At 42.3% G+C, this 22,842-nt stretch overlaps 1 protein-coding gene across 4 annotated transcripts in view; it reads right to left on the bottom strand.

Moving 5' to 3' along the window:
* LOC124009360 (unconventional myosin-Ic-like) overlaps positions 1 to 16,661 on the bottom strand; it is a 37,190-nt gene extending 20,529 nt beyond the window's left edge. The window contains exons 1-2 of one of the 4 annotated variants that reach the window (XM_046321112.1): positions 16,531 to 16,609; positions 6,029 to 6,069 (exon numbers count right to left, since the gene is read on the bottom strand). In XM_046321112.1, coding sequence (XP_046177068.1) covers positions 6,029 to 6,052 — 24 coding nt within the window. In that variant the 5' untranslated portion in view covers positions 6,053 to 6,069; positions 16,531 to 16,609. Of the gene's footprint in view, positions 1 to 116; positions 814 to 6,028; positions 6,070 to 16,530 lie in introns of those variants that run through there. The other 3 variants (XM_046321140.1, XM_046321148.1, XM_046321121.1) reach the window with 3 other exon arrangements.
* Between the last annotated feature and the right edge of the window lie 6,181 nt (positions 16,662 to 22,842).

The following is a 22,842-nucleotide window of genomic DNA, read 5'->3' as shown; positions in this document are numbered from 1 at the left end:
CACACACACACACACACACACACACACACACACACACACACACACACACACACACACACACACACACACCTAAGACATGTTACGAGCTGCATGTAGAGAAGGGATAAGGATCTTACCCTGCCTCGGTACCTCATCCTGGCCTAGCTTAGTGTTGTTGATCTCCCTCTCTGGTCTTCTCTGGCGTCAGTGGTCCTCCCTCCACATCAGGGAGACTCCCTAGGTGTTCTAGTGGCTCATCTACCTCCCTCTGTCCATGTGCAATAGATCCAGGTTACGGTTACTCTCTCCTTCACACACACTACATGCTGTCTCTGTTTCTGTCAGTCTGTTTCTCTCTTCCAAACACACATACACACCCTCACACTACGCTCTCCCGCTGTTCTCTCTGTCCGTTGTGCCACCCTGTGAGGACAAAGCACACAGCGTCAAGCCTAAATAAATACCAGCAGTTCAACGTGTTTACAACTTCAGCCCTGTAGTCCCATTGACAGGTCAAGTAAACATCCTCTCCTCCATTCGTCCGCAAGTACTTAAATCACCACTGCGAAACACAGGCTGTAACTCCACTAACACGTCACACACTTGGACCGGAGCACCTTCCAAAGAGAGAGAGAGAGAAAAAGACGAGGGAAAGTATGCTGGCTGAGCCGGGCCAAAGAAAAGAGAGTTCAAAAGGTTTGGAAAAATCTGCTAACAGCCCATGGGACGTTAAGAAACATGGAACCGTTCTGAAACTCTATAGAAAATGATACAAACAAAAATCACATGACGTGGCCCGAGTGCATTCTATCCCTCCCTCCTTCTTCTCTTCTCTTACAAGCTGAAACAGATTCATAGGCGATAATAGCGATAGAACTGTCACACCAACAAGATGAATTTCATACCTAACCCTCTCATTGGCTCTCTTCCCGTCCATGGAAAAAAAACTGCAAACACAAGATGTATCACTCTCTTACAACAACACCAGCGCAGAAATGTCTCATTACTTAGGCTTACTCAACTACTCTGCCACTCTATCTATATATATATGAAATATGTTTGTAGGGTACTGGTATATGTTCACATGTTTTGTGAGTGTGTTAGTGATATATCCACTAATCCCCTATGTACAGTATACACATAGTGGAGCAGCAGGGCACTTATTTGACAGTCTCTTTCACGCTACAGTGACCTCACCCCCTGACTTCAGTTTGAGGATGGTTAGTACTATTCTGGATCCTTGGGACGTCCTTAACCTAAACCCTAACCCCCTTATCCTAACCTTAATCATAACCCTTACTTAACCATAACCTTAACTATTTTAAATGTCAACTTCAATGGGGTGATGTCAGATCACGGATAGCAGGGACAATTTGAGGACAGCGTCCCCCTACTGCTGCCTCCATATCTGTTATGATTTTCAGTCACTAATACTATCATTTAAAAACCCAACACTAGAGCCCAACCGATATGTTTTTTTGGGTCCGATACTGATTCCGATTTTTTGGCGAGCAAAACTTACCAAAAATGTCAGTCTCTCGATGTGCAAAACTGATAGAGACATACCCCAAGCGACTTACAGCTGTAATCGCAGCAAAAGGTGGCGCTACAAAGTATTAACTTAAGGGGGCTGAATAATTTTGCACGCCCAATCTTTCAGTTTTTGATTTGTTAAAAAGGTTTGAAATATCCAATAAATGTCATTCCACTTCATGATTGTGTCCCACTTGTTGTTGATTCTTCACAAAAAAATACAGTTTTATATCTTTATGTTTGAAGCCTGAAATGTGGCAAAAGGTCGCAAAGTTCAAGGGAGCCGAATACTTTCGCAAGGCACTGTATCTTCTGATAACAAAGTGTCATTTTCCCACACTGTTCTCATAAATTGTAGTGATGGGGGGAAAAACTTGTCAGTATTTTTAATTCATAGCTTGTTCTCCATCTTTTACATTTACATTTTAGTCATTAGTCATTAAGCAGAAACTCTTATCCAGAGCGACTTACAGTTAGTGCATTCATTTTAAGATCACAGTCATAGTAAGTACATTAAAAAAAGTAGCTATTAGAGCTAGCTAGTAAGAGGGAAAAGAATTAAGTGTGAGTGTTAATATACAAAAGGCTTTATTTGTGTTGCTGCTGCAGATGGACAAGAGAGAGCCATGAGAAAACTAGTTTTGATTAGCCATGGGAATAAAACCGCTGGAAACAAATTGGCTCCCTGTTTAAAAAGAAGATAGAGAACAAGCTATGAAGGAGAAATACTGGAGTTTTGGGGCAGGTACAGCAAACTAGCACAAAAATAATATTGCAATATTTTCAAAACGATATGATACAATACGATATATCGTCAAACATAATATATATGTAACTGTATTGATTTTTCCCCCATCACAATACATATACTGTAGAATCATGAGAATTGCAATACATACCGCATCGGCACCTAAGTATCACGATAATATCGTACCGCGAGGACCCTGGCAATTCCCAGCCCTAATAAATTGCCATCCAAAAGAGCTATTGTCCAAGAAATATGCTTGAAATGATGATTCCTTACATTGTGATAATGACATCATTAGAAAAGTGTTTGGATAAGCATGTGATTACCTTATTCATCCTATTTATTGAATATTGGTTATCGGTGGAATTATTGTTCGATACGATATATCGGTAAAAGACCTATATCAGCAGTGAACGGATATAGCCTAATCGGTTGGGCTCTACCCAACACCCCCCAACTTCCCTCTCTCTCTACCCAACACCCCCCAACTTCCCTCTCTCTCTACCCAACACCCCCCAACTTCCCTCTCTCTCTCTCTACCCAACACCCCCAACTTCCCTCTCTCTCTATCCAACACCCCCAACTTCCCTCTCTCTCTCTCTACCCAACACCCCCAACTTCCCTCTCTCTCTACCCAACACCCCCAACTTCCCTCTCTCTCTCTCTACCCAACACCCCCCAACTTCCCTCTCTCTCTACCCAACACCCCCAACTTCCCTCTCTCTCTACCCAACACCCCCAACTTCCTCTCTCTCTCTCTACCCAACACCCCCAACTTCCCTCTCTCTCTATCCAACACCCCCAACTTCTCTCTCTCTACCCAACACCCCCAACTTCCCTCTCTCTCTATCCAACACCCCCCAACTTCCCTCTCTCTCTCTCTACCCAACACCCTCCAACTTCCCTCTCTCTCTACCCAACACCCTCCAACTTCACTCTCTCTCTACCCAACACACCCCAACTTCCCTGTCTCTCTACCCAACACACCCCAACTTCCCTGTCTCTCTACCCAACACACCCCAACTTCCCTGTCTCTCTACCCAACACACCCCAACTTCCCTCTCTCTCTACCCAACACACCCCAACTTCCTTCTCTCTCTCTCTACCCAACACACCCCAACTTCCCTCTCTCTCTACCCAACACCCTCCAACTTCCCTCTCTCTCTACCCAACACACCCCAACTTCCCTATCTCTACCCAACACATCCCAACTTCCTTCTCTCTCTCTCTACCCAACATCCTCCAACTTAACTCTCTCTCTACCCAACACACCCCAACTTCCCTCTCTCTCTACCCAACACACCCCAACTTCCCTCTCTCTCTACCCAACACACCCCAACTTCCCTCTCTCTCTACCCAACACACCCCAACTTCCCTCTCTCTCTCTACCCAACACCCTCCAACTTCCCTCTCTCTCTACCCAACACCCTCCAACTTCCCTCTCTCTCTACCCAACACACCCCAACTTCCCTCTCTCTCTCTCTACCCAACACCCTCCAACTTCCCTCTCTCTCTACCCAACACACCCCAACTTCCCTCTCTCTCTTGCCAACATCATCAGATATCCAGCCTTGTGGAATTTGAATAATGTATTCCAGATGGAGCCTCTCTCTCTCTCTGTTCCCCTCTGAACAGAGTCACTTAAGGGTGGTGTGCAGAATTGTGAGACATATCTCTCCACCCCATCCTAAGGGATCCACATTGCATGATATCTCTCCACCCCTTTTTCACGCAATAACAATAAACAACAATGCTTTTAAACACTATTTAACATAACAGACTAGTGCCTAAATAACTTCATGATCTTTATGTTCAGTCCTTCTCCTAGTAGCATAGTCCGCCAACCGCCTGACTGTAACTCGTGAAATGACAGATAATTACATGACCAACTCAAAAACAGCCACATTGTGCATGATACTGTAGCCTCTATATCCAATAAATACACATGTTGATAAAAGCTACATGAAACAGCATTGATAGGCTTTAAGCCTATAGTCTGTTACACTACAACAGCAGGACATGCTCTTTCCCCTCATTGTGTATTTATTGCCGTCTTCCACCACTGGCATGCTGAACCATGGAGGAATGATAATGATAATTTGGGGCGGGGAAGACTGAGCAAGGCCAGAGGGGGGATTATCCCACTGGATGCCATTCTCTCTCACACACACACACACACACACACACACACACACACACACACACACACACACACACACACACACACACACACACACACACACACACACACACACACACACACACACACACACACACACACACACACACACACACACACACACACACACACACACACACACACACACACACACACACACACTTTATACATAAAATATTAATAGGAAGACCAGACGGACGTCAGTGCTACATCAGTGACACAAACACACACACACACACACACACACACACACACACACAATGCATGTGTGGTGAGTGGTGACAGCGTAAAAGAGGTAGACTAATGAGTATCAGGTATAATCCCTGGCATAGAGCAGTAAGCTCATCTTTATCTCTACATGCCAACTCTTGCTAGACATCTTTCCCTTTCTCTCAGCCTTTATTCTGCCACTCCTATTCCCCTTCACCCAGTTTGTTAATGTATTATACAGCATTTACGCTCAAACAGTGTTCTGTGAGAGAAGTGCTTTGTCCAGAAAAAAGGTTATAGGTGCTTTAGAAGGGAGGTCATTGTGAGGTTGTGTAAACAACAAAAAATATAATTTTGCTACTCTGTCTGTTGCTCTGTCTAGTATATGAGTCTACAGTATACAGCAAACCGCACACCTTCTACTGCTCGCTGTCCATCTGTGTTGGATTCCTACAGTCTCCATCTGCTCCCTCTCCCTTTAACCCCCCTCTTTACCTCCACTCAGCCTAAGGCACCATCTCCCTGACAAAACAATAGAGCTGTTCCTCTGACGCCTCACCCACTCCCTACAAAAGCCTATTTCCTGGAGTGTCATTCACTCCCCCTGTCCATGGGATTGTCCTCCAGAGACACTCAGTGCAACACTTGCTATGTGTGCCTCCATCTGACTTATGTAGAGATTTAGCTTAAACCACGCAAACTCATATGGAGGTGAGTGACTACAGGCATTGTCAGGTTGAGGTTTCAGGAAACGACCATGGTTTGCCTTAAAACAGGAAGTGGCAGAGAGGGGAGGAGGAAGTGAGCACCGGTGCATAGACAGAAACTCCCGAGTGGCGCAGCTGTCTAAGGCAATGCATCTCAGTGCAGAAGGCATCACTACAGACCCTGATTCGATCCCGGGCTGTATCACAGTCTTCTGTGATCGGCTGTCCCCATAGGGTGGGGCACAATTGGCCCAGCATCGTCCGAGTTAGGGGAGGGTTTGGCTGGGGTATGCCGTCTTAACTGACTTGCATAGTTAAGTAAAGGTTAAATAAATAAAAATAAAAAAGACACTGTGCGGTATGTCTAAAAATAGGACATGGCTCATGCAAACACAAGCAACAAACAAAACAACAACAACAGATGCACTGTAGGCCTACAGTAAACAAGCAACCGAGTGACTGTATGCACATGTGTATATTTGAACGGCAGTTTAATAACTTTAGTTTAAGCAACAAAGGGCATGGTCAAATTTAATAAGCTATTAAGAAACTGGATCATTTTGCAGGGAGCTTGATCTTGGCAATACAGATGCATGTTTGGACATTCCGCAGCTGACAGAAATACATCAGATAATGTTCCCTCATGCACCACACAAAGAGAAAACATATCACCTTCCAGTGAGGAGGGAGGCTCATTCCGAGGTCAAGCTGATCTAACAGAGGAGGCAAACACAGTCCACACCCAGCTGGTTACACACAGAGATCACAGACCACCACATACCTCCTCCATGTCCATAAGGCTTGAAGGGACATTGGAATTAAATGTTTAAATGTTAGCTCATAACAAGTTATAAGTGGTTAATAGGAGAAAGGGCTTATGGTAAGTTATCAGTAGTTAATGAGAAGGGGGTGGGAGAGTTACAAAGTCATCACATACTTTCAATGTTGTGTGTAAACAGTTGACCATCTGCTGAAGACAGAGGACAGAACTAAAGTTTACAGCAGAGACAACAGTTCCGAATCAAGTCTACCATCTAACAATGATGGTAGCAATATACTGCTCCATTGCATAACTCTTGTTCCTCACCTGTCAAAACCATAACCTAGGCATGATTACAAAACGTAACACACTGTGAAATTGTCTATAAATTCAATATTTGCTTGAAATAACCCAAACATTTTTGGGCCTGCGGGAGAATATAGCAGTTTGGTTAGATACATTTTTATTCTTGCAAATAAATACAATCTTGTATTCAATACATAAGACAAAAGTGCTTAACCTATTGGCAAAATTACACAAGTTGCAAAGTAAAAACGAGCAAAAGTGTGTTAGTTTTACATTGTTTAATTATTAGGTTATTTAAATACATTTTGAGTGTGATTTTAATGATAAGAATTTAGCCTACGAATAATGAATAATACAGTGCCTTCAGAAAGTAGTCACACCCCTGGACATTTTCCACATTTTGTTGTGTTGCAGCCTGAAAATAAAATGTAGATTTTTGGTCACTGGTCTACACACAATACCCCATAATGTCAAAGTTGAACTATGTTTTTCACATTTTATACAAATGTATAAAAAATGAAAAGCTGAAATGTCTTGAGTCAATAAGTATTCATCCCCTTTGTTATGGCAAGCCTAAATAAGTTCAGGAGTATTTGTGTTCTTAAGTTGCATAATAAGTTGCATGGATTCGCTGTGTGCAATAATAGTGTTTAACATGATTTTTGAATGATTACCTGATCTCTGTACCCCACACATACAATTATCTGTAAGGTCCCTCAGTTGAGCAGTGAATTTCAAACACAGATTCAACCACAAAGACCTGGAAGGTTTTCCAATGCCTCGCAAAGAAGGATACCGATTGGTAGATGGGTAAAAATAAGCCCTTTTAGCATGGTAAAGTTATTAATTACACTTTGGATGGTGTATCAATACACCCAGTCACTATAAAGATACAGGCGTACTTCCTAACTCAGTTGTCGGAGAAGAAGGAAACCGCTCAGGGATTTCACCATGAGGCCAATGTTGACTTTAAAACAGTTACAGAGTTTAATGGCTGTGATAGGAGAAAACTGACAATGGATCAACAACATTCTAGTTACTCCACAACATTAACCTAATTGACTGAGTGAAAAGAAGGAAGCATGTACAGAATAAAAATATTCCAAAACATACATACTGTTTGCAACAAGGCAATAAAGTATTCATGTAAAACATGTGGCAAAGCAATACACTTTTTTTCCTTAATAAAATGTCTGGGGCAAATCCAATACAACACATTACTGAGTACCACTCTCCATATTCTCAAGCATAGTGGTGGCTGCATCACGTTATGGGTATGCTTGTAATTGTTAAGGACTGGGGAGTTTTTCAGTATAAAAAATAAACGGAATGGAGCTAAACACAGGCAAAATCCGAGAGGAAACCCTGGTTCCTTCTGCTTTCCACCAGACACTGGAAGATGAATTCCCCTTTCAGCAGGACAATAACCTAAAACACAAGGCAGAATCTACACTGGAGTTGCTTACCAAGAAGATAGTAAATGTTCCGGACCTAAATCTACTTGAAAATCTATGGAAAGACCTGAAAATGGTTGTCAAGAAATTATTTTAAAAAACTATTTGACAGAGTTTGAATAATTTTGAAATGTTGCACAATCCAGGTGGAAAGAGACTTACCCAGAAAGACTCACAGCTGTTATCTCTGCCAAAGGTTTTTCTAAAAATTATTGACATGAGTGTACATTTATTTTTCAATACATTTGCAAACATTTCTAAAAGCATGTTTTTACTTTGTGATTATGGGGTATTGTGTGTTGATGGGTGAGACAATTGTATTTATTCCTTTTTGAATTCAGGCTGTAACGCAAAATGTACAATAAGGGGTATGAATACTTTCTGAAGACACTGTAAATGTTCCACAATATAACAATTCTGAAGCCTATGCAATACAAGCTTGGACCGATAAAGGGTAATTGTGTTGACCATTATTATAAAGCTATTCAACGTTGCACTCAGCTAGCTACAAAACACCATAGCCAGAGGGCAGGTGAAATAATTGTTCAATTTTATGATACAAGTAACCTGGTACACTAATACTAAATACCTTAAGGAACATTTTAAAGATTGGAGGCAGCCTGTGAAGACTGTCAGTTAACCAGGGAGGCCATTTTTATAAAATGACTGCCATTCAAATTTCCTGTTAGTTATCTGTTAGTTATCTACCCACTAAATAAACCCCACAATAATTCAGAGGTCATCAAGGCTATGTGAAAATGATTTGGAATTTGTGATAAAGCCACCCAATTCACACAGGAAGGGTATGTCTAAATAAGTATTTTTGGCTATAGTCCGTTTGCAGATTTTGTCCATTACCCTCCTGGCAGTGATTTCCAATATGGCCATTGGAAAATAGGCTAAGAGACCCAAGATCGGTAATTTGTTGGATAGATGTCACTAGGGGCTCGGGTCAGAGAGCAATCAGAGAACAGAGATGGTGCCAAAGTTCACATATTTACTAAAGGACTTGTGGTTGGACATGGTAAAGTTGGATTTGTGTGTGGTTCTGCAACAAAGGACATACATTGTAATCAGGTTACATAACATACAAGGTAAAGGTGATAAGGATGAATCTATTAAACCAATACATTTCAAGTAATGAAAATAAGGAAATTACATGACATCTTAATGTTATGACAACTAAAATATACATGGAAAATAGGAAATAAATTCACTCTTAACTGTGATGCACCCAACTGGAAAGAACCTGAGGAAGGCTTGGCAGGATTTAAATACAAACTAAAGGTTATCAGGGCAGTCTTGATAATTAGTAACAAATGTGTGGCATTGAGAGAGAGTAAACAGGTGAAATCAACTTGGTTTAAAAAGTTCACATCAGTAGTATGCTGCTCCACTCTGAGGGCTCCACTCTACAGCCCAATGATGGCTTAACATGTTTGAGGGGGTCTGGAAAACACAATAAAATTGCCCAAAGATGCTATACCCTTACATTTTTTTGTAGAAAAGTGGTGAAAATGTGTGCCAATTTACTATTTTTTGTAAATGTTTTTATGGCTATTTCCAACAGTTTAAATGTAAACACTCCAAACAATTATAGTAGACTTCCCTGAATTCAATGGCTATAGTCAGGGATTAGCCAAGATGGCGTAGCAGTCGGTCATGTGTTGTGTTTGTCTTTGTCTTATCCCATCTAAATAGACGTATTTAAAAATATATATATATTGTATACATTTTAATCTCAGTTTCGGAGCCTTGCCGATCCATCACGACTGGTCTGCCGACGTGGTCGCCCGATGTGGTCTCAATGGGCTTTTCCGTTGCGTTGTCGCCAAAGACTCATCTTCTTGTCCCAGCCCGCTAGCTTTCTAAGCGCCGTGTCTCCCACTCGCCAAGCGTAGTACTGACTACTGAACGGCTCCCTGACTCATCTATTGCTGTTTTTTGGACCCTATGATCACTCGGCTACACAGCTGATGTCCCCTGGACTGTTTCAATAACACGGTAGCTCATTTTGTTTAACTGTCGGCCCCAGCCTCGAACTCAGGTCCTGTACGTACCTAACTGACCCGCTCTGCCCATTCATCGCCATTTACCCATTGTTATCTTAGCTCTCCCGATCAACACCTGTGACTGCTTTATGCCTCTATCTAATGTCAATATGCCTCTCTCTAATGCCAATATGCATTGTTTCACTGTAGAGCCCTCAGTCCCCATCACCTTGCCTTTGATACCTCTTTTGTCCCACCCCCCACACACACCTCACCTGGCTTAACTGGTCCCACCAGAGACAAAACCTCTCTCATCGTCACTCAACGCCTATGTTCACCTCCACTGTACTCACATCCTACCATACCCTTGTCTGTACATTATGCCCTGAATCTATTCTACCATGCCCAGAAATCTGCTCCTTTTATTCTGCTCCCAACGCACTAGACGACCAGTTCTCATAGCCCTTAGCCGTACCCTTTTCCTACTCCTCATCTGGGGATGTAGAGGTCAACCCAGGCCCTGTAGACCACCGTACCACACCTATTCCCCAGGAGCTATCATTTGTTGACTTCTGTAACCGTAAAAGCCTTGGTTCCATGCATGTTAACATCAGAAGCCTCCTCCCTAAGTTTGTTTCATTCACTGCTTTAGCACACTCCGCCTACCCTGATGTCCTAGCCATGTCTGAATACTGGCTTAGGTTGTCATGTTTTGTCATATATTGTCTTGTCATTATGCTTTCCCTTCTGTTCATTTTCCCCCTGCTGGTCTTTTTAGGTTCGTTCCCCTTTTTCTCTCTCCCTTCCTCTCTCTCTTCTCTCTATCGTTCCGTTCCTGCTCCCAGCTGTTCCTATTCCCCTAATCAATCATTTAGTCTTCCCACACCTGTTCCCTATTCTTTTCCCTGATTAGAGTCCCTATTTCTCTCCTTGTTTTCCGTTCCTGCCCTGTCGGATCCTTGTCTATTGTTCACCGTGCTGTGGTTGTGTATCGCCCTGTCGTGTCGTGTTTCCCTCAGATGCTGCGTGGTGAGCAGGTGTCTGAGTCTGCTAAGTTCAAGTGCCTTCCCGAGGCAACCTGCTGTTCAAGATCGAGTCTCCAGTCTGTTCTCGTCATTACGAGTGGAAATTGTGTTTTTTGATTGTATTTTACTTTACTGGATTAAAGACTCTGTTTTCGCCAAGTCGCTTTTGGGTCCTCATTCACCCGCATAACATAGGTACGTCACCAAAAATTCTGAAATTTCCATCCCCAACTATAACATTTTCCGCCAAGATAGAACTGCCAGAGGGGGCGGGGTCGCAATCTACTGCAGAGATAGTCTGCCGAGTTCTGTCATACTATCCAGGTCCGTGCCCAAACAGTTTGAGCGTCCATTTCTAAAAAGCCACCATTCCAGAAATAGGTCTCTGTTGCCGCTTGCTATAAACCCCCTCAGCCCCCAGTTGTGCCCTGGACTCCTTTTGCGAATTGATTGCCCCCCATTTATTTTCAGAGTTCGTACTGTTAGGTGACCTAAACTGGGATATGCTTAACAATCCGGCCGTCCTACAATCTAAGGTAGATGCCCTCAATCTCACAAAAATTATCAAGGGACCTACCAGGTACAACCCCAAATCTGTAAACACGGGCACCCTCATAGATATCATCCTGACCAACCTGCCCTCTACATACACCTCTGCTGTCTTCAACCAGGATCTCAGCGATCACTGCCTCATTGTCTGCGTCCGTAATGGGTCTGCGGTCAAACAACCACGTCTCATCACTGTCAAACACTCCCTAAAACTCTTCAGCGAGCAGGCCTTTCTAACCGACCTGGCTTGGGTATCCTGGAAGGATATTGACCTCATCCCGTCAGTAGAGGATGCCTGGTTATTCTTTAAAAGTGCTTTCCTCACCATCTTAAATAATCATGCCCCATTTAAAAAATGTAGAACTAAGAACAGATATAGCCCTTGGTTCACTCCAGACTTGACTGCCATTGACCAGCACAAAAACATCCTGTGGTGTCCTGCTTTAGCATCAAATAGTCCCCACGATATGCAACTTTCCATGGAAGTTAGGAACCAATATACACAGTCAGTTAGGAAAGCTAAGGCTAGCTTTTTCGAACAGAAATTTGCATCCTGCAGTACAAATTCCAAAAAGTTTTGGGACACTGTAAAGTCCATGGAGAAAAGAGGACCTATTCCCATCTGCCCACTGCACTGAGGCTAGGAAACACTGTCACCACTGATAAATCCACTATATTTGAGGATTTCCAAAAGCATTTTTCTACGGCTGGCCATCCTTTCTATGGCTACCCCTACCCCGGCCAACAACTCTGCACCCCACGCAGCAAGTTGCCCAAGCTCCCCCTTCTCCTTCACCCAAATACAGACAGCTGATGTCCTGAAAGCGCGGCAAAATCTGGACCCCTACAAATCAGCTGGGCTAGACAATCTGAACCTTCTCTTACTAGCCTATTCAACCTATCTTTGTATCGTCTGAGATCCCTAAAGCTTGGAAAGCTGCCGCAGCCACCCCCTTCTTCAAAGAGGGAGACACTCTAGACACCAACTTTTACAGACCTATATCCATCCTGCCCTGCCTTTCTAAAGCCTTCGAAAGCCAAGTTAACAAACAGATCACCGACCATTTCGAATCCCACCGTACCTTCTCCACTATGAAATATGGTTTCCGAGCTGGTCATGGGTACACCTCAACCACGCTCAAGGTCCTAAACGATATCATAACCGCCATTGATAAAAGATAGTCCTGTGCAGCCGTCTTAATCGACCTGGCCAAGGCTTGACTCTGTCAATCACCGCATTCTTATTGGCAGACTCAACAGCCTTGGTTTCTAAAATGACTGCCTCGCCTGGTTCACCAACTACTTCTCAGATAGAGTTCAGTGTGTCAAATTGGAGGTCCTGTTGTCCGGACCTCTGGCAGTCTTTATGGGGGTGCCACAGGGTTCAATTCTTGGGCCAACTTTTTTCTCTGTATATATCAATGATTTCACTCTTGCTGCTGGTGATTCTCTGATCCACCTCTATGCAGACAACACCATTCTGTATAATTCTGGCCCTTCTTTGGACACTGTGTTGACAAACCGCCAGACGAGCTTCAATGCCATACAACACTCCTTCCGGGGAGTGTCTTCCAACTGCTCTTAACCTCTCTGGGATATGTGGAATGCTAGCGTCCCACTTGGCCAAAAGCCAGTGAAAATGCAGAGCACCAAATTCAAATAAATTACTATAAAAATCAAACTTTCGTGAAATCACACCTGCAGGATACCAAATTAAAGCTACAGTTGTTGCGAATCCAGCCAACATGTCAGATTTTAAAAAGGCTTTCCGCGAAAGCAAACAATGCTATTATCTGAGGATAGCACCATAGAAAACAAAGAGAGAAAAGCATATTTCAACCCTGCAGGCGCGACACAAAACACAGAAACAAAAATATAATTCATGCCTTACCTTTGACGAGCTTCTTTTGTTGGCACTCCAATATGTCCCATAAACATCACAAATGGCCCTTTTGTTCGATTAATTCCGTTGATATATATCCAAAATATCAATTTATTTGGCGGGTTTGATCCAGAAAAACACCGGTTCCAACTTGCGCAACGTGACTACAAAATATCTCAAAAGTTACCTGTAAACTTTGCCAAAACATTTCAAACTACTTTTGTAATACAACTTTAGGTATTTTTTCACATAAATAATCAATAAAATTGAAGACGGGATGATCTGTGTTCAATACAGGAGGAAAACAAACTGTAGCTAGCTTTCCGGTCACGTGCCTCTTTCTAACAGTACACTTCAAGTTACCCTCGTTCTGGATAGCCGTACTTCTTCATTACACAAAGGAAAAACCTCAACCAATTTCTAAAGACTGTTGACATTCAGTGGAAGCGGTAGGAACTGCAAGAAGGTCCCTTAGAAATCTGGACTCCCAATGAAACCGCATTGAAAAGAGAGTGACCTCAACAACAACAAAAATCAGAATGGTTTGTCCTCTGGGTTTCACCTGCTAAATAAGTTCTGTTATACTCACAGACATGATTCAAACAGTTCCAAATCTAATAATATGCTTATAATATCTTCTGGGGATGAGTAGCAGGCAGTTGAACTTCCGAATGTTGCCCCCTATCCGAGAGAAGTTAATGTGACTATGTAAGGAGAGTTTACAGTCTAACCAGACACCTAGGTATTTGTAGTTGTCCACATATTCTAAGTCAGAACCGTCCAGAGTAGTGATGCTAGTCGGCCAGGCGGGTGCGGACAGCGGGTGCGGGCAGCGATAAGTTCAAAAGCATGCATTTTTCTAGCATTTAAGCATCTCTAATCTAAAATGAAATCTAGAATCGGCTTCCTATTTCGCAACAAAGCCTCCTTCACTCATGCTGCCAAACATACCCTCGTAAAACTGACTGTCCTACCGATCCTTGACTTTGGCGATGTCATTTACAAAATAGCCTCCAACACTCTACTCAGAAAACTGTGCCTAGTGCCTACGTCGTCCGGGTTAGGGAGGGCTTGGTCGGTAGGGATGTCCTTGTCTCATCGCGCACCAGCGACACCTGTGGCGGCCCGGGCGCAGTGCGCGCTAACCAAGGTTGCCAGGTGCACGGTGTACCTGGCTTCCGGTGCGGCTGGCTTCCGGGTTGGATGTGCGCTGTGTTAAGAAGCAGTACGGCTGGTTGGGTTGTGTATCGGAGGACGCATGACTTTCAACCTTCGTCTCTCCCGAGCCCGTACGGGAGTTGTAGCGATGAGACAAGATAGTAGCTACTACAACAATTGGATACCACGAAATTGGGGAGAAAAAAGGGGTAAAATAAAAAATAAAAAATAAAAAAGCAAGCTGGCTGTCTCTTCTCTCAGTCACGTGCTGCTTTCTGTTATGTGAACGACTGGCTGAGCCCAGGCTCGAGCCTTGGATACAGACAGTATTGCTCAAAACGCGCATCACTGGTTCGCTTACAGCCATTGTTGACCCAAACGCACATATTAGAATCACGCGCATATTAGAATCACGCATACGAATCAAGTAGCTGACCTATTCTGGTTTAAAAACAGAGAATTTGACGAAAGGTGACTAGTTTGCATCCCTGTATAGTTAATTCTTATTCTTACATGCTCTATGTTTGATCTGCTTTGGAAAGCAAAAGTCGAATTGAAAACATTAATTGCATCGTGGAATTCGATTTTCATAATAGCAAGCTACGACTGATGGTTTGAATAGCTAAACTAGCAATTCTGTTTGTGTGGTTACCAAGGCTACTACTGTACCTTTCTAGTTAACTTGCTACCTACTTCAGTGGATATTTAACACATTTTTACCTGCAAATTAACACATTTTTTGCATCAAATGTATTAAATTATAGCGATAATATAAAAGGGATAATCAACTCGGAGCTATATGCGTTCACTGGGAAATAATGCAACTCCGTGTCATTCATTATTTTCCATTGTCCCTCGTTGATTATCCCTTACATATTCCATTTAGTGTCAATTTTAAGAAACGTGACAGGAAACCTGCCCTGTACACGTCACTTTAGGAGAAATACAATACCAGCAGAGAAACAGGTAACCCATTATTAAACAGGTAACCCCATCAATACATTTTTTGTCCAGACTGAAACAGTTCGTCAAACAAAAACAGTTGCTTGGTAACCGGATACCATCATCAAAGATTATTTTTATTTTTATAACTAAACCAAGATAGACCACAACCTGTCATTTCAAATGGGAACAAATGAGCCATAGTGGGCAGAACAAGCAAGGAGGTGGGAAGAGCCAAGCACAAGCTAGCGAGATCCTATTGGCGCATTCTAGCATAATTTGCATATTTCCATTAGGGAACGCCTACTCTGTAAAGTGAGGTGTGCAATAGCTCAATTCGCTTTTGTACGCCTTCTAAACAACACAATTTTTAAAAACCTTGGCAAATGGTAGTTTACAAAAAAGTATACAAAATGTTTTTGGCCAGGTCACAGTTGCAAATGAGAACCTGTTCTCAACTAGCCTACCTGGTTAAATAAAGGTGAAAAAAACCTCTGTTCATAATAGATTATAGTTTTGGGAACAGAAAACTGAATTCAGATCAAATGTTTAATCGATGAGTAAATTCGCAGCATGTGGGCCAAAATCTATTTTATTCCATCATCTCTCACTGCCGGCCACTGGGCAGTGAGTGGAAACGTCAACCGGATGCTTCACATTTATACATCCGATGAAATATATGTCTTATTGTTCTATCTGTGCCATGTTCTGTGGAGAAAAAAGTCATAGTTCAAATATTTGCATAATCGTTGTGATTGGAGGATATCTGTGAAGGTGATCAAATCAGGATCAAATCTTCTGTTCTTCTAGAGCTCATTAATGATAGAATGTTCATATTTGAAGATGGCAGAAAGGCCCATCTCTTTGGCACATGGAGTACAGGGAGTGGACTAACTAAAGAGTCTTGTACCCAGGCTAGTATTATTGTACCAAGTTTGATACTTGTATCATAAAGTGGAATTTATCGGGGTATTATCCGGTTTCTATCGGGTTTTTATCCGCTGGATTATGACGAGGTCTGCCTGTTGCCTTCACTATAAATGTAATATTTCATCTAATTGAAGCAATGCTTTAGCCAAAGAAGAAAATGCTGGAATTAAATCTTACCTTGAAGTTGTATCTTTAGTTAATGTTCCCGTTATTTATTCAATCACACGAGCTCCGCAATCCTCTCAAACTAGCTACCGCATTAGAAAAGTGGCAGACGAACTGTAACCATGGTGTCCTGTCCTCTCGTTCCAATGCTTCTATTGTCTCCCCGTGCGCAAATAGTTTTGGAAGCACGTCATCAATTATCAAATTTATAATTTTAGTGTGGTGTGTGCAGCTACGGAATTGAAAATGTATACATTGCATATATTCGACCTGTCTTCGAACTAAATTGTTATTTGCATTGTAGTAGTAGTACTGGCCCATGCATATAGACTTGTATAAACTTAATTTACAAATAGGCCTACAAGTACACAACAGTAGGGGGCAGCAATAGCCTATAAAATGTCATCAAAATGATAGAAACCCCCAAGATGCGGACATTGTTGAGAGATAGGCGTACATTGCAGAAAATAATAACTTAATGACAAAGCATTTTTATTTGGATAGGAAATATTATTTTCAGACAATGTTAAAATGTAGGCCTATTTTTTCACTTTTAGATATAACTCTGGTATGGAGTGGTTTGCTGTGTGTTGGATTCAATGTATTGCACTATGGAGAAAGGTTGTTGTATCATTTTGACTAAATCATCAGTTGAAGTGTTCATGTCAAATGTGTGTGTGTGCAAGATGGACGGCTTTTATAGTTTCCTATGAGGCATGAATGTTCCGGGGGATAATGTAAGAAAGACGGAGAAGGAGAAGGTGCAAAAGTGTAGGTTTCAAGATAGTGTTGTTTACCTGTAATCAAGCTATTGTGAGCAGCAGTGCTGATCCTTTTATCACATGAAGAGTTCAGGAAGTGTTATTTTCTTTCATGCATTAGATTGATGATAGTGTGCTTCCACACATGAGTGATGAGCAGCTGCGCACCTACCTACCATCCTATGAGGATGGCCTTGCCATTCTCACATACTGCAGGCAGAAGACAAAATTCCCTTTGAAATGAAAAGCAAAACTGTTTGACAGAGCCATCAGTCAAACAGAGCTATCAGTCAACAGATCAGTCAACAGATCAATCGCCACAGGAAGAGGGCTCATGTGGGGAGACAAAATCAGGAAATGCTCTGCAGAACAACAGAAAACTGCAAATCAAATCAAATTTTATTTGTCACATACACATGGTTAGCAGATGTTAATGCGAGTGTAGCGAAATGCTTGTGCTTCTAGTTCCGACAATGCAGTAATAACCAACAGGTAATCTAGCTAACAATTCCAAAACTACTACCTTATAGACACAAGTGTAAGGGGATAAAGAATATGTACATAAAGATATATGAATGAGTGATGGTACAGAGCGGCATGGGCAAGATACAGTAGATGGTATTGAGTGCAGTATATACATATGAGATGAGTATGTAAAGTGACATAGTTAAAGTGGCTAGTGATACATGTATTACATAAGGATGCAGTAGATGATATAGAGTACAGTATATACGTATACATATGAGATGAATAATGTAGGGTATGTAAACATTATATTAGGTAGCATTGTTTAAAGTGGCTAGTGATATATTTTACATAATTTCCCATCAATTCCCATTATTAAAGTGGCTGGAGTTGAGTCAGTGTGTTGGCAGCAGCCACTCAATGTTAGTGGTGGCTGTTTAACAGTCTGATGGCCTTGAGATAGAAGCTGTTTTTCAGTCTCCCGGTCCCAGCTTTGATGCACCTGTACTGACCTCGCCTTCTGGATGATAGCGGGGTGAACAGGCAGTGGCTCGGGTGGTTGTTGTCCTTGATGATCTTTATGGCCTTCCTGTGACATCGGGTGGTGTAGGTGTCCTGGAGGACAGGTAGTTTGCCCCTGGTGATGCGTTGTGCAGACCTCACTACCCTCTGGAGAGCCTTACGGTTGTGGGCGGAGCAGTTGCCGTACCAGGCGGTGATACAGCAAGACAGGATGCTCTCGATTGTGCATCTGTAGAAGTTTGTGAGTGCTTTTGGTGACAAGCCGAATTTCTTCATCCTCCCGAGGTTGAAGTGGCGCTGCTGCACCTTCTTCACGATGCTGTCTGTGTGGGTGGACCAATTCAGTTTGTCTGTGATGTGTACGCCGAGGAACTTAAAACTTACTACCCTCTCCACTACTGTTCCATCAATGTGGATAGGGGGGTGTTCCCTCTGCTGTTTCCTGAAGTCCACAATCATCTCCTTAGTTTTGTTGACGTTGAGTGTGAGGTTATTTTCCTGACACCACACTCCGAGGGCCCTCACCTCTAAGTGGGGTGGATTATGTATCAGAGGAAGAAGAAAACTTTTGTGCAAGTCATTGCCAGGTGAGGTGGAGGGACCCGCAAATGTGATGTCCCTAAGGACTGTAGAAAAAAATAATTAAAAGAAATGGCAGAGAATTTATATTTTCCAAATGGAGAACATTATCACGGAACAATCTAAGACTTTGATGTGGATCTGATTGATACAAAGAGCATTCAAATGTACAAAAAATATGAAATCACAAAGGGTAATATAATGAGGTTCTACCTGACAACAAAAGTATGTGAAGAGGCAAATTAAACTTATGAAAGAGAAGAAGCAAATGTTGCTGCTGATGACAATGAAACACCCTACCACCAATGCAGCAAAGAGTAGAACCCTAGTTGTCCATTGAGAACAAAGTTCTTATAAAATGATCCACCATGTATGTGATGATACCACTTGAAGCTGATGTTCAGATCAAACTCAGCCTTCCTGATGGAAAGTACGAACAGGTCACTGATGAGGGGGGAGTTCTGAGGGACTGTTTATCTGAGTTCTGGGAGTTTTACAACCAGTGTACCATGGGTAGTACATTCAAGGTGCCATTTCATCGATACGACTTTGGGGGAAAGGAGTGGCAAAGTGTAGGCCGCATTATTGCAGAAGGATGGAAAAAGGAGCGATGCCTACTTTTGAAAATGGCATCAGCAATATTGGAACAAACAGCTTTTGGATAACTTCTTAAAGTACATAACCGAAAAGGAGCACTTGACCTTAGAGGCCTGTCGGTCGGATTTCAGCAGTGTAGATCCAGAGGCGTTGACAGAAACTCTGGATATTCACAGCTGTCAAAAGAAGGCAAAAGCAGACAACCTGGAAGAGGAGTTGTTGAACAAAACTGATTCAAGTGCCAGCATACATCAGTTGAGAGCAGTTGGCTACTGCACTCTATCCACTGAAACAGGAGATGACAGAGATCTTTGGTGCTTAGGAAGACCTACAGCCAATGGGAAGAAAAGTGCAGAATTCCATGTTTTTTCCAACTACCATGACACACAGGAAAGGGCATCCAGTGATAAACAGTTAATTCAGATTATGGATTAAATAAAACATTTCCTTCCCAATGTACACACAATACCCCATAATGACAAAGCGGAAACAATTTTTGAAATTTTTAAAAAATATTAAAATTAAAAAACATAAATACCTTTTTTACATTTATATTCAGGCCTTTGCTATGAGACTCAAAATTGAGCTCAGGTGCATCCTGTTTCCGTTGATCATCCTTGAGATGTTTCTACAACTTAATTGGAGTCTACCTGTGATAAATTCAATTGATTGGACATGATTTGGAAAGGCATAGACCTGTCTATATAAGGTCCCACAGTTGACAGTGCATGTCAGAGCAAAAACCAAGAAATTAGGTTGAAGGAATTGTACGCAGAGCTCAGAGACATGATTATGTGGAGGCACAGATCTGGGGAAGGGTACCAAACATTTTTTTAAATGGAAGAAGTTTGGAACCACCAAGACCCTTCCTAGAGCTGTTCGCCCGGCCAAACTGAGCAATCGGGGGAGAAGGGCATTGGTCAGGTACAGTGGGGCAAAAAAGTATGTAGTCAGCTACCAATTGTGCAAGTTCTCCCAATTAAAAAGATGAGAGCCCTGTAATTTTCATCATAGGTACACTTCAACTATGACAGACAAAATGAGAAAAACAAATTGTAGGATTTTTAATGAATTTATTTGCAAATTATGGTGGAAAATAAGTATTTGGTCATCTACAAACAAGCAAGATTTCTGGCTCTCACAGACCTGTAACTTCTTCTTTAAGAGGCTCCTCTGTCCTCCACTCGTTACCTGTATTAATGGCACCTGTTTGAACTTGTTATCAGTATAAAAGACACCTGTCCACAACCTAAAACAGTCACACTCCAAACTCCACTATGGCCAAGACCAAAGGGCTGTCAAAGGACACCAGAAACAAAATTGTAGACCTGCACCAGGCTGGGAAGACTGAATCTGCAATAGGTAAGCAGCTTGGTTTGAAGAAATCAACTGTGGGAGCAATTATTAGGAAATGGAAGACATACAAGACCACTGATAATCTCCCTCGATCTGGGGCTCCACGCAAGATCTCACCCCGTGGGGTCAAAATGATCACAAGAACGGTGTGCAGAACTCCCAGAACCACACAGTAATACACTACGCCGCCAGGGACTCAAATCTACTGTGAAGCATGGGGTGGAAACAATGCTTTGGGGCTGTTTTCTGGACCAAACATCGTGTAAAGGAAAGAATTGGGACCAGGAACTGATCAATTATGGCTAGAAAGTGGGAACTGTGTTCAGGGCCATGTGCAGTGCCCTGCTTAAGCCAGTACATGTCCAGGCCCGTCTGAAGTTTGCTGGGTAGTTGTATGGTCCTTCTGTAGCTCAGTTGGTAGAGCATGGCGCTTGTAACGCCAGGGTAGTGGGTTCGATCCTTTACAGGACCAGTTCTGTTCCAAAGTTGTCATTATAAACTGTGTGATTTCAGCCCTGAATGTGATGCTAACAAAAAATGACATGACTGTAAGTCAGCAGGGGTTTTTGGTATATGGTTTGGATAAAAGCGTCTGCTAAATGGCATATTATTATTATTATTATTATCTGAGTTGAACAAGATTCTAGAGAGCAAATAGTGTGTCATGGACATTGAGTAGTAGGGAGAGTGTCACACCTAGTTCTTGCCTTTGGATACATACATGTTCACCTGTGTTCAATATTTGGTATTCAATGTTTGAACCAATTTTGATAATGGTCGTGGGGGGGGGGTGTTAGAGTGTCACAACTAGTTATTGTCTTTGGATTAATCATTTGTTAACCTGTATTCAATGTTTGAACCAATTTGGATAATACCTCTGTTAGAACAGAGGTAGTTGTATGTTTCCTGGTCAGATTTAGATATTATAGTCTGTTCTTCACGATTCAATGGGTATGTACAGTATCGGCAGGTAGCCTAGTGGTTAGAGTGTTGGCCCAGTATGCGAAAGGTTGCAGGATCAAATCCCTGAGCTGACAAGGTAGAAAGTTGTCGTTCTGCCCCTGAGCAAGGCATTAACCCACTGTTCCCTCAACAGTGAAGTGTGGATGTTGATTATGAGGGGCTGGATTAAATGTGGAGACACATTTCAGTTGTACAACTGACTAGGTATCCCCCCATTCCTATCATTAATTTATTAGTAAAAAAATGTATGGAGCAACTGCAGATTGGCCCTTTAAGTGAGAGAAGATGCTATAATCCTCAACACCCAGTCCATCAAGGATCATTTGATGAAGTCTATAATTTCATACATACAGATCATCAGACATGATAAGGTTGTGTTCTGCCATGGGTTCAACACAAAGGTGAAACACATCCTCATTACAAGTGTAGTCTTTAAAAACACAGTCCTCCCGTCAAGTATCAGCTTCCCTACGGTCCACAGGTTGTAAGTAGTTCTGGGCTCCGTACAGGTTGGGGAACGCATTGGGAGCCAGAGCATTGTGGGTTGGCCTAATTAAGTGGTTGCTCCATGCATAAACCACCTGATCCAGCTCCTCCTAGACAGAGGAAATAATGTGGGATTCCACTGAGCTTGCACATTAGTTGACACTGATTTGACACATAGCTGAAGAGAGGCTTAAAAAGTTGCTTACCAGGAGAAAATGTTATTGATACTGTACATAAAGTTGGACCTTCATAGGGTTAAAAAGGATACTCAAATTAAGTTAATTTGCACATGCACTGGAATACACACAGTACAATGACATGCGTACTAAATCAGACTACTCAACTAACTATATGAGAGATGGTGTTACCTGTATTGTGTTTTGGAAACAAAACTGGATCAGAAATGTGTCTAAGAAAATGTGTGCAAAGTGCCCATCTCCTCTAAGCTGGTCAAAATGGTCCATCCAAAACGAGCAACATTTGCTTCTGAGAGTGAGCCATAAACGCTCAATTCTTTGATTTCCAGTGCTGGGCCCAAAGTGACACAGTCTGTTACAGCCTCATCCACAGAGTGACACAGTCTGTTACAGCCTCA

Source organism: Oncorhynchus gorbuscha, linkage group LG02 (assembly GCF_021184085.1).
Source record: "Oncorhynchus gorbuscha isolate QuinsamMale2020 ecotype Even-year linkage group LG02, OgorEven_v1.0, whole genome shotgun sequence".
In the NCBI taxonomy this organism is placed as follows: domain Eukaryota; kingdom Metazoa; phylum Chordata; class Actinopteri; order Salmoniformes; family Salmonidae; genus Oncorhynchus; species Oncorhynchus gorbuscha.
This window is presented reverse-complemented; position numbering and strand designations above follow the sequence as displayed.